A 13,708-nucleotide genomic window follows, 5' to 3' on the forward strand; every position below is an offset into this window, starting at 1 on the left:
ACAGTGCATTCCTATAATAATTATCCACAATTCGTGACCTCCTAGTAGCTGGATTACAGGACGACGCCACCCGTCCCAGTCTTTAATTTATGTTAGATATTTTGTGTATTTGCATAGCTCTGTTGTATGCCTAAATATTACAGAGAAAATTGAAAAAAAGTGTAAGTTTAAAATGTCCATGTTATTCTTATGGAAAACTGTTGTAGTTTACTTGTTTATGGATATGTTGATAACATTTAGGAAATTTGGATAAGTTTGGTCAAAAAACACTTTTTACCTTCCCCTTAGCAGCAAATCTAAGCACTCATTAAATCTAATGTTATGTAAATTGGGAATTAAAATATGTGTTATTTATGGAAATATTTTATTAAAAATGTATTCAGACAAGTTGAAATTCACTTAGTCTGCAGGTTTGCTGCGGTGGGGGTATTATTTATATAGATTTGTCCAAGTTATCACATTTCCTAGCATCTAGTCTGCACCACAAGCACAAGTAAGCAGAAAGTTGGTTATGTGTTGCTGCAATCACCTTACAGAAACTGGATTCAAGGGATTAGGGAAGAAAGAGGAAATAGTACTCGTATATTATGCTACAAGGCCGAGAAGTAGGCATTTACAGTATGAGCATGATAGTTCCCACATGAGTAGGCTACCGAACACCTTTGCAGGTGAGTTGTGTAGGACACTTTTTGCCATATTACCAGCAAAAAATTTTTACTATACGTTACGTTTTTGCTGATTTAGATATGTAGACTAACATAACTTTACAAATAATTTGTTCATTTTGCCACTTTAAAGAAAATGCTTTACTCACCCTTGTTTTTGGATCTATCAGATAGCATTTGAGATAATTCCTCTCTACTTAACTATTATTTCATGCGGAATTTCACAATATTCCCTATCATCTATCATTATGCATCTGTAATAAACTTATTCCTAAATGATAATATACTCTACAGTCGGGACCACGTAAGTTTGCAGTTGGTGGCAGCCAATCACAAGACAAGTCTAGTGTGACGTTGCCACATCGCCCGTTGACAACACTAATTAAATATACAAAGCAATATTTTCAAATTAGCTGGTATTATTAGATTTGGCAACACCCAGTGGCGGCGATAAGAACCTGCAGGCCCCCCCCCCCGCAAGTTTGTTCGCCGGGCCCCCCTCTCCCAATGATCTTTAAAAACATTTTCCCAAGTATTACCGCCTAAACTTGCAATAAACTTGACAAGGCATCTCCCGAGGCGTCATTATCGTCTTCCATGATCGCGGCAAAATCGTAAATATACTTCCCATGGTCATGGGAGAAACATTATCATAGTTTACCGTGATTGCAAATGAAACCAAACCTATGACATCATTAGATAGCAGCATCATCGTCTCCCGCGTTCTTGGCCCAATCTAATATCACGGCCTAATATCTCTCCGCGACCCGTCGGTGGTGACGGGTAAATCATTTTTCCGTAATCGTGGCTAAATCCTAGATATATCTCTCGCTAAAAAAGAAACGTCATTATCGTCTTCCGCAATCCCGGCAAAATATTGAACATCTGCGGCCGCGGAGACATCGTCATCGTCACCCGCGGGGAAATATTCTCGTCGATATCCGCGATCGTGGCAAAAGCGTAGGCCTAATCTTTCAATTTCATGAGCGTGATCCTCACGGATATAAAAGCTTTTACTTTTAATTGTGCATTATTGTATTGAATACTGAGAAAATCGGCTCGAGCTTGATTTTCTGACTTTGTGCTTGATCTCTCAAGCTTGTATAGTCCAGGCTCTGCTCGGCTCGAAAATCGACATTATAGGCCTATTATAAAAGTCAACCATTTCCAAAGCAAATATGCGGGAAATAGGGTCACAATGCCTACCCAATTGCAAATCTTTGAAGACTGTGGCAGACATTATGTAGGGACGAGAGCACCGAGGAGTCAAATGAGATTCTTATGTACATAATAAGAGACAGAAGACGTGTCTTACCTCGCTACAATGGTGCTTCCTGTGTATATTTTGCAGCAATTTTTAAAGCTGAAAACAAAGCACCACCTGGCCAAATAAATCTTATAGTTTTTTCCAACACTAATAATGTTAAAGCGATGGTTGCCATCAAGAGAGGAATTGAGCTACATAAGGTCAAAAGCTCACTTTACAGTGTGTGGTTGACAATTACGTGCTCATAGAGTGCACGCAAGAGATAACCAAAGCAGTATGAGAGTAAATGTAAATTTAAATATTGTAGATTACTTTTATATTGTTTACATCATAATATTTTTATATATCTATAATCAGTCATATAAATTATTTTAGAGCGACTCTTTGATTAAGGTCTTGCTGTTTATGTTTTTGATTTTGTTTACATACAAGTTTCAGTTTTGCTCGATTTCGAGCAACATGTTATCTAGTAGAGATTTATTCTACAACTTTAAATTTTTGAGCGGAGCGAGCAAAGCTCTTATACGTCGACTCTAATGCATTTCGTAATACGCAAACTCCTCCTAGACGGCTGAATCAATCGTTTTCAAATTTTGCATGGCGATTAAGACCATATTGGTGAGTGCCAACATCTATGTGGCGTTAAAAAAGTCTCTCAGGAATCCGCCCCACTGGGTCTCAAAGTTTCAATGTAATCCTTATGGAAGCAGTATTTGACACATAAACAAAAACATATGATCAGCTGTTGACTTTTGAATGCAGTAGATAAAGAAATATCTGATAGCATTATTCCACAGATATTAGAACAGAAACGGTATGGATCATAAATATAATCAAATGACGACACTAGCTTGAGGTCCGTGACGTAGGAAGTGATGAAGGGGATGTAGTAAAGGTGAGCAGTCTGGAGTGTGGAAACTGTTTATGACGATTAGATTTAGGTATCTGCATTCCTAAAATTCTATGGGAAGGGAGGAAAACGGGTCCACGACGTAGGAAGTGGTGAAGGAAGTAGTCAAGGCGAGCTGTCTGGAGTGTGGAAACTGTTTATGACGATTAGATTAAGGTATCTGCAATCCTAAAATGCTATTGGAAGGGAAGGAAACAGGTCCCCGACGTAGGAAGTGGTGAAATAAGTAGTCAAGGCGAGCTGTCCGGAGTGTGGGAACTGTTTATGACGATTAGATCAAGGTATCTGCAATCCTAAAATGATATGGAAAGGGAGAGAAACAGGTCCGTGACGTAGGAAGTGGTGAAGGAAGTAGTAAAGGCGAGTTGTTCGGAGTGTGGGATCTGTTTATGACCATTAGATTATAATATTTGCAATCCTATGATGCTATGGGAAGGGAGGGAAACAGGTCCGTGACGTAGGAAGTAGTGAAGCAAGTAGTAAAGGCAAGCAGTCCAGACTGTGGGAACTATTTGTGACGATTAGATTAAGGTATCTGCAATCCTAAAATGCTATGGGAAGGGGGGAAAACAGGCCCGCGACATAGGAAGTGGTGAAGGAAGTAGTAAAGGCGAGTTGTCCAGAGTGTGGGATCTCTTTATGACCAATAGATTGATGAAATGAGGGAATAAAATACATAAAATACTTTATTAATAATTGATGTAAAAAAAAAGGAAAGATATTAAAACATTAAGACTTCAAACTGTGAACATATTAGAACAACATAATAATATAATCAAGCAGCTGATATTAAAAGACACATTAAAAAGAGATTTGATTATATAGCATTAAGCAAAGCAATACTATATAAAATCCTCAACATTCCCCCTTAATCAAACATGTTATATCAGATGTTATATCATTGTTTGGTTGTACTGTGTTAGTTGTTGATTATATAGCATTAAGCAAAGCAATACTATATAAAATCCTCAACAAGATTAATGGTATTTGCAATCCAATAATGCTATGGGAAGGGAGGGAAACAGGTCCGTGACGTAGGAAGTGGTGAAGGAAGTAGTAAAGGCGAGTTGTTCGGAGGGTGGGATCTGTTTATGACCATTAGATTATAATATAGTCCGTGACGTAGGAAGTGGTGAAGGAAGTAGTAAAAGCGAGCTCTCCGGAGTGTGGGAACTGTTTATGACGATTAGATTAAGGTATCTGCAATCCTAAAATGCTATGGGAAGGGAGGGAAACAGGTCCGAGACGTAGGAAGTGGTGAAGGAAGTAGTAAAGGCGAGTTGATAGGAGTGTGGGATCTGTTTATGACGATTAGATTAAGGTATCTGCAATCCTAAAATGCTATGGGAAGGAAGGGAAACAAGTCCGAGTCGTAGGAAGTGGTGAAGGAAGTAGTAAAGGCGAGTTGTTCGGAGTATGGGATCTGTTTATGACCAATAGATTAAGGTATTTGCAATCCAATAATGCTAAGGAAAGGGAGGGAAACAGGTCCGAGACGTAGGAATTTACACTCCACTCACTTTGCCACCCCCTACTCCACTCACTTTTCCTGCCCCCACCCCCCGCTGTTGCCATGCGCTCATTTCGAGGTCATTGCACAACCCCTCCCTTCCTTCTATTGTTTTGCCTTTATAGTGTTTCTATTCTGACTTTTTTTAAACATAAATTTATTGCTTACTTAACAGTTCAGTAGTGGAATTTTCTATTGTGAAACAGTACTTAAAAACAAAATCACTACCGATCATGTCATTCCATTCTGAGGTCAGTATACAATTGCCAGTCAGTCCCTGGCGACTGCTTTGAGTTGACGTATTCTGTTGTGACAGCTAGGTATAACTAGGAGTACAATGCAGTTGTCTGCTTGCAATATTGAGCGGAGCAAGCACATTAATCAATAATTTTGAAAAATGTAACGACAAATTTATTGTTTACGTCATAATTAGTTTTAATTTAATATATTAAGTTTTAATAATTTTTAGTTACTAAAAAATTGACTAAACAGTAAAAAAAAGCATTTATTTACATAATACAAGTTAAGAAAACATTCACACAGTTAAAAATACATGAACTCAAATCAAATCAAATCAATTTATAGGAATTTTGCAGAGTAATAAGTAATAATGAAATAATAAGAATAATAATAGTGTTCATTGCTGTATAAGTGAACGCAGACGTGCCAGTTCTCTACGTTTAGTTTCCCAACCCGCATTATTGTTGATACACTTGAGAAGGCGGTCTTGAGAAAAGCCTGGTTCAATTATAAGTCCTTCGATGGACCGAACCCGTGACATTGCAACATACGTAAGACCCAGGGCAAACTCTGTCGTACCAATGTCAACTACTGCTTTGTCAACTGTCATTCCCTGAGCCTTATGGACAGTAATACCATAGGCAACTTGCAAGGGAAACTGTCTTCTTGTACAGGACACGTTGTTTTTTCGGTATCCAACAGTGAGTGGTAATATCGGAAGAGAGCCATTAAAAGTTGGACCTTTGTATCCATCAAAATGGACCAAAATACAAATTGGAAAGTCGTCCATCGATCTATTCGGTCCATAGACAATATCAACAACATTCCCCAGACTGCCGTTGCACAAGCCTTGGGAGGTCCAGATGTTTTGGCGTAGTATTACGCGACAACCTTGAGATAGCTGCAGAGTTGCTTGTAGTCCTTGGGCTTCATCCTCTGATGCACCACATGCTGTTAAGTTGTTATGTTTTGCTTTTATTAAAGCAACAGGCTTGTTTGAAGACCGTAACATGAGTTGATTGTATTGATGTACGGCGTCTTTCCTTGCTTTTATTCGAATTGCGCTTGTGAAACTTTTTACTGTAGCAACTTTGTTTGATGAAAATCGTGTTTTAAGCAATTCATAGTCAGATAGAGTTAATTGGCCTAGAGCCATACGCTTTAAAGTTTCTCTGAAACAGTTCTGATCATCTCCAATTTGACGCATCACCTGCTTCAACTCAAATACTGTTTTGAACTGCTCAAAAAGAAATCTTCCTTCAATTGAAGAAACTTTTCTTGGGTCTGCTGGAGCTAGTAATGTGCGATCCAGAACTGGTGGCAACTGGTTGAAATCACCAAAAAAGTAGACAATACAACCACCAAAAGGTAATTCTTGACGATTAGTGAATGCTTGACGCAGACGTTTGTCAATCATGGAGAGCATTCGAGTGCCAACCATTGACATCTCATCGCAAATAATTACTTTGACAGTACGGAAATCTTCCTGTAATTGGCGCTCCGCCTTACCTGTAAGATCGGAAACAGTACCACCTCGTGTTTGGACTATATGTAGTGCCTTGTGTATTGTTTGTCCGTTTATATTATTGGCAGCCACACCTGTTGGCGCCATCAAAATAACACTTGAGCTACCATGCAGGGATTCAATCATATGTACCATTTTATTTATAATAAATGACTTTCCGGTTCCAGCCCCCCCTTGCACGAGTGTAAGCTTTTCACTTGATTCATTCGCTAGTTGCTGTGCTAGGTGGTCCAGTATTTTCTGTTGACCCTCATTAGGCGATAACACATTATTAGAATGATCGTTTGTAATATTTACTTGTATTTCTTTCTGTTTCTGTATGAAATCTAAGTTCTCTTCTAGTCCAGGATATTTGTCATAAGTGCCAAACCCATTGTACTCTCGATCCATATCACGGTAACCTAGTATCACATCCTGAGGTGCTTGGTTGGGAAGTGTTCTTGCCAACTCCTGCCAGTCATGGTGGTCTTCTTCTGGTAGTACTACGTGGTCAGTATCGATGTCTTCAATTTCTGGTAGTTCCCACAATGAAAGGTTCCGTGAAGTAAAGGATTCTTTCCATGTTGTGTGTGTCTTTAAAGCTTCGCAGTTTCGCCATGCAATGTGCATCAGTAATTTTTGCTTGTAGTAAATTTCATCATTTTCTTCATTTATTCCAGGTTTTACTACCGGACGGAGCTGAAGGACACGTGATTTTCTGTGGTTGATAAGCCTACCACGAACAATCTTGTGCTTTGTGGCAAACTCGCATAACGTCATTGGCTCAAGTGTTGCTGATCTCATAGCATAGTGATCCATGATAGAAGTTTGTATAAACTCATCTGTATCTGTACTTGTATTTGCCACAGCAACATAATCATCAGTAGAAATGTATAGCTTTACAAACTGCCTACTGGAATGGTACAGAGGATCGCCCGTGAGGAGATGCATGACTTCGCATGCTGAAATATCTCGTTGACCTATCACTTTAGTTAACATTTTGGTGAATGCCTTTTTTGCGTGATCATTGGGTGTACAGCTAGTCATGATTTCTTTGAAAAGTGTTTGAAAATCTTGTGACTGGGGTTCTCCTTTTGTCGCATATTTCGATATATAGTTTACAATAGCGTGTTCAGATGCTATGATCTTGCAATCAGTGTTTGCTCGCCACAGTTGGGACACAAAGGGGTTGTGGTCATTCAAGAGTTCATCATTACGCTTTGATTTATATTGCCAAACTCCTTGTTCGTCTCTTGACAATGTAGAGTCCAACAATTTTGGTTTTGGAAATTTAAAGCGACATTCTTGTGGATGTGAGGGATCTTTAAGACAGTATACACTGTGTTGAGTGTGTCGCTGCACTCTGTTCAATAGTTGTGCAAAATGTATTGGATCTCCCAGAACTATATCAGTTGCCCAAACACTTGAAGGATGCTTTTCAGCTCTTGGTGCGTCTATTCCAGGGTTGTAAGCGGACACGATAGTGTCATAATACGCCTTATGAACTGCTAAATCATCAATTGATGCAGTATCGAATGTACGGACATCAGGCGCATTTTCAAGCCAAAGAACAGCATGAACGTGAGGACTACCGCGGTGTTGGTATTCAAAACGCCACCAAAAATCTGTTATCTTTAACTTTTCCTTCAATATGTCCATAAAAATGCAAACACGCTTTGAAAAGTACTCGTCTGCAATAAGTGGGTTTTCACTAAGTTTTTCTTGCATAACTTGGCTTGCTTGCTTCTCGGTAAGTAAATTTAATTCTTCAACAGATATACCAAAATGCCTCGCCAGACAACTCCACCAAAGGTCTGCTGCACTTAACGTAAGAAACAATGTTGGTACGCCCAGCTGATTAACCATTGACTGAAGCTCTAAACGTCGTTGGTACCAAAATGATGAAGTGCCACGGATTTTGGAACCCCATGTCAGCAAACGTTTTATTATTGACGGGTTTCTAGCTACTCCCACTTCTAACTGTGCTATATTACCACAAAAGTCATTTTTTTTAGCGAATATAGCACTCTGTCGACAGGCATCGTGTCTTTGCATTGTATTCAAGCAGAAAAATCGGAATCGAGGATCTTGAGAAAATCGTTTGTCTTCATATCTCATAAGAAACTCACACCACTCTCGAAATGAAACCTTGATGTTCCTAGTTAGGTCAAGGAAATCTGCAGCACCGTTTGGGAACAAATGGGGGAATGCTTGTGGAATATAACCGGAGTGTGTAAATTCATTGATGGGAATAGGTGAAGCTCTTGGCCATTTTATTTGGTTTATTATAGCGGATTCTTGACTTTGTCTCGGAATTAGTGGAACTGCTGTTTCTTCAATATGATCTTTGTCAAATGATTCATTAGATAAACCACCTTCGTCAATATATCTTAATTCATCAGCGACACTGTCATCCAATGGCAAAGACTCAATAACGTCCATATCTATATGAACATCAGCATAATATTGATTATGTGTTTGTAGCCAATGAAGTGCTTGTAGGACCTTTTGCTTCCTCACACGGAAATCGGAATAACCTGTTACTCCTGCGCGGCGTACAATCACAATCCCAAGGCGTGAAGGGGCGATTGGCAGCGATGTAGCGATATCAGTTATATCTTGTTCAACATTTATTACATGTCCTTTGTAATGATATTGACCTAATGATCTGCACGCTTTAAACTGGTATACCCGCATGACAGGGTGGATTCGAGCTATTAACATTTGTTCAATCATTGAAAGATTTTGGAGTTCTGCAGGAACGATTGATGGTTGCATGTTGTTTGCCGAAGAGAATTTTTCGGGATTTTTGATGCATGATGTACAAATGTAGTTATCATTGCTAACTATGTCCAAGCGTTTACAGATTGAGCATGGTTGATACAAAAGTTCATCCAAATTCTGCTTAAACCTCTGAGCATACTCTTCATCAGTTGTAGTCGCCCGCCAAACATGACGGGATGCGTTAACGGTGCGTCGCCCAAGATTGGCCCCACCTCTCCGTAAACGTGGCATTTGCCTGAGAAAACATACACATTTTGATAGTTAACTTGAAAACAACCCTCATAATTAAGCTTAATGAATCAAAATAGTAAATAAAATCAAAATATTAATTTCAAACAGTGTTTAGTAACAGTCAATCAGATATAATAATTGACAATTGGATACAGAAGTAGACATCCTACATTCCACCTATATGGACCAGCTTTTGCCAAAATATATTTATTTTTTTTAAACGTAGTCGTGTGAGCCAGTCACAGAATGCGCTAGTATCTAAAATCCTATTTTCTAAATATTTTTTTATGAAATAGTTTATGAGTCATAACAGTTGTTGCTATAGCTCATATTGAGTCAATCCACCAGTTTGACAATCAAACAGGACTAATTTGCCAAAAACATTGTGTATTAGACAGAAATTATGTAGTAATTTAGATCAGCGCATAATTCAAGACAAACTTGATTAAAACAGGCAAAAACTTCTAACACATGGTGATGTTTAATGGTCTACTTGTACCAATAGTTAAGGGTATAATAATTATAAGCTGTATAATAAGAATCAACATACAGAATAAAAGAAAAATTTAACAATCCTTCATTAAAAAGTACACTTGGAGACAATAGCTTGTGTCTTGGCTCGATAAAACCATTTGCATAGACTCGAAGCTGTTTAATAGTATAATCAATCGCTCTTTCTTTGATAATGTAAACTGTTAAAGTAATGTATAGCTGGCTTATAAACTTGACAAAATTATATGCTATTCTTGTAACCAAAATGTCGCACAGCTTAGTGGTCAATGTTAATATTACTATTTATTACATTTAAAAGTAAAACTTTCACGATTTCATAGTTAGGAAAAAAATTTAAATGGACTTGAGGATTGGACTTTTGAATGAGAGAAAACAGTAAGATAGGTGACACATTTTAAGTAGCCATAAACATACTTTATTAGTGGTATAAACCAGAATTCAGTTTCAGCAATATACCAATAGGCTTGGCCAAAAATATAGATATTAAGTTAATACCTATATGCTGTTATTTGTATGCTGTATCATTGTACACTAACTTGCATTAAGTTACATATATATATAATTTCTATTAAGTGGTATAAACCAGAATTCAGTTTCAGCAATATACCAATAGGCTTTGCCAAAAATATAGATATTAAGTTAATACCTATGCTGTTATTTATGCTGTATCATTGTACACTAAATTGCATTAAGTTACATATATATATAATTTCTATACTGCAAATGAATCATGGTAGGCCTATGTGAGACCTGTATTATTAAAAGGTAATAACGATTATTATTATATTATTATTACCTCTTGTATGTAGAATTTCCTTTCCTCTATTTTTCTTCAATGTCTTCTTGGTATTAAAACAAAATCAAACTCACCAATTCAATTACTGTACCTCAATTTAACTGTTAACATTGTTGTGAGGGGTTGGGGTTAGCCACGGGGATCGTGGAAATAGTTTTAACACATGTTTAAAGGCATTGTTGGTTGCCGCGCCAGTTACTGGGATTGCGGAACAGAAATGTCCTGTCGACACCGTTGATTAAACAGCGTTGGTGGTGTAGTGGTTAAAATACCCGACTGACGATCGTGAGAACCCGGGTTCGAAACTCGTCGGCGGTCATAACTTTTTGCTTCCGATTTTGTTAGAATATAATTTTCCCTTAACTTCACTAATTAGTTTTTTTTATCTGAACCATTTATAATTTAATTTTGGGATTAGAATGCATTTTTTATAAATACAATAACTTTATGTTTGTAATCATTTCCTAACAGCAAATAATTGATATAGGCTAATCGATTATTTAAATTATCAATTCGTTTAAGTATAGGCCTATAACTTAGGTCTAGTTTTATTTTAGCAGTTAAAAGTAAGAAATATATCGTCGACCACTTTCAAAATTTCCCTTTTGTGCAATAAAATGTAGGCCTATCAATACGACTATGAAGTAGACTAAAAATAATAAGTGAAAACTTTAGGAATTGGTTTACGTTACATTACATTTGTAATAAAACATCAAAATAAGCAGTTTGCTTAACCCTAAACCTTATTTTTCCTAGTATCTGGTACCTATATATTTTTCAACTTAAATTTAGACTACTATATGGCAATGTTTAAAAACTATTTTGTTAATTAGTATCGCAGGGTAAAGCGAGGTGGTAGAAAATAGGTCTACCGGTTGGCCTATTTTGGTTAAACGACGATGTTAAATATCTTGTCATGAATTTGACAGAGGAGCAAAGTAGGCCTAATTCAATTGGTGATTAATTTTTGTCGAAGTGCACACGGCAATATTAGTTAATCCTTTGGGATTTTATTGTCTAAGTTACACCATTTAGTTTTAAATCTTACCGGTAAACCAAGTGGTTGTGATTTCATTTCGCAAAATGATTTTGTATTTTTAGCTACATTACATTTTTTATAAATTTACTTGCAAATCAAGGGCGGTGTGATATTTGTTATTACATAGTTATATGTTGTAGTGTTTTTAATAACCTCGTTTTATATTCTCCTTCTCCACACAACATAGGCTTAGGCCTAATTAGTTGACTATTCATTGTTGTTAAAAAGAACAGAACGATTATAAAATTAAATAAAAACGGCATGAATTTAATCACTCAATATAGAACTGATTGTTAATAAATTTCGCATTACATGCAATAGACTAATATGCACTTTAGTATTTATCCGATTTTTTCCTTTGTACTGTATTTACAATGTGTTAGATTTGTTTACTAACATATGTCGAGGCTCTTGTTTACTTTTTAGTGTTGACTCGCAAATAATGTCATGGCAACCAATTAACCCATAAGGCCCATGTTAAATTTCTAAAAGTTTGCATTCATGTAAGGAAAATTCCTATGGTCCGATTTGTACCATTTCAGATTTATACCTTCCCATGGTTGGGTACTATGACTGTGTTAAATTTCGTGAAGATCGTTTCAGCCGTTCAGGAGGAGTATTTGTAATAAAAAAGCAGGAGTGTAGTATAAGAGCTTCGCTCGCTTCGCTCGCTCCGCTCAAAAATAGATTAGGACAACTACCTTTTGCTTATTTCTACACTGAAGAAATATTTGTATAACCGTAGAATCTTCAGTAATACAAATTATCCATCATTTTATTTAAACACAAGTTACATTTTAACAAATATTGATTTTTTTTACAATTTTAAACCAAACTGGCGAGTTTGAAGATAAGCTTGAGTTTCAAGGCCGTACTCTACTCAAACTCAAAATCTGGAATACTCACACATCTCTAGACCTATTGTGTTAATTAATAGTAAAAAAAAATCGGATCCATTAAAACCGGATCCAGCCCAAGATCCGTTTTTTTGTGGATCCGGTCAGGCGTAGGTTCTAGCTCAGATCCGGCGGATCCGGTAATCCGATATCCGGATCCGACCATCAGTAGTAAATAGGCTCCCCCCTCAACTGCAAACTTATGTGGTCCCGACTATACACAATGGGGTCGCCAATCAAAGTGATTCAATTTAAACTAACAAAATTCAGTATGTGCATAGTTGTGGTTTGTGAATCTATGCATGCTGGGGAGGTAGCATTGTTGTAGTAAAGCTTCCTTTAAAGCCTATTGCAAAACTGACCGGTAAATTTACTGTACTCCAGCTAACTTTAACGGTACTTGTAAACAACAATTTTCTGGTCTAAAATAATACAATCTTCAGGAAAACATTTCTCCATCCAGAACCGATTGAGAAACTTCTTATTCACACCAAACGATAGTCCCCTGATCCTGAGGTGAACTGCGAAAGTGGTCTTAAAAAATGCCACGTAAAACAGGATATACAAGTATACACCATAAAAAAAAAAAAAAACTTTACCCATCCAGCTTACCAGGACATGCCAAACATTCTCATTGGCGCCCTCGAAGGAGCAGAAGCGTATGCTGACACCCAGCAGCCCCTGACCACCCCAGGATGTGCTGGGGATGATGGTTACTTCTCTCACGCTTTGACTCTTGCTGCTGTACACGACCATCTTCAGCTCCTTGTCAACTGACGCCTTCAGTAGCTCCTTCAGTGTATCATTGTCCTGGTCCTGGAACCAAACAATCAAATTACAGGCAAGGTTTACACTGTGACCCTGTAATACTAACCATAACAATTTGCAACTGGTGATTATAGAAACAATTATTGACATATAACATTTTTCTCTAAGTTGATAAGAAGATATATGCAGGTTGACCTATTTTTCATTTAAAAGATTTTTGTGCCGTAATGCAAAATGAACTTTTTCCAATAATTGTCACTTGTTTGATAGCTAATCCTAAAATAGTTTGTATATAAAACAAAACCCAGGTACAAATTATAGTGAAACCTCTATCAATGATAACTGCCAAGACTGGGACTCTGGCAGATAGTAGGACCTATGAATTTCAAAATAATTGTGACGGGATCAAGATTTTCAAATAGTTTAATGCATTTATTTACACTTTAAAATTAATAGTACATTTCAGAAAGTATTAACAGCACATTTATCCTTACCAATCTGGTATTGCCGATAGCCACAATGAAGTCAAAGAATGCTTCCAGACCTGCAACCTGGCCTGGGGATCCATCTTGGACCTATAACAAG

The 13,708-nt window shown here is 37.3% G+C and overlaps 1 protein-coding gene across 1 annotated transcript in view; it reads right to left on the reverse strand.

Moving 5' to 3' along the window:
* Positions 1–13,708, reverse strand: part of LOC128983435 (Golgi reassembly-stacking protein 2) — a 39,696-nt gene that overhangs the window by 16,608 nt on the left and 9,380 nt on the right. Inside the window, exons 2-3 of the mRNA XM_054402728.1 lie at positions 13,618–13,698; positions 12,968–13,171 (exon numbers count right to left, since the gene is read on the reverse strand). Of these exons, the coding sequence (XP_054258703.1) occupies positions 12,968–13,171; positions 13,618–13,698 (285 nt within the window). The remainder of the gene's footprint in view (positions 1–12,967; positions 13,172–13,617; positions 13,699–13,708) is intronic.

Source organism: Macrosteles quadrilineatus, unplaced genomic scaffold (genome assembly GCF_028750875.1).
Source record: "Macrosteles quadrilineatus isolate MER2022 unplaced genomic scaffold, UCM_ALF_1.0 Scaffold_1__1_contigs__length_201487025, whole genome shotgun sequence".
In the NCBI taxonomy this organism is placed as follows: Eukaryota; Metazoa; Arthropoda; class Insecta; order Hemiptera; family Cicadellidae; genus Macrosteles; species Macrosteles quadrilineatus.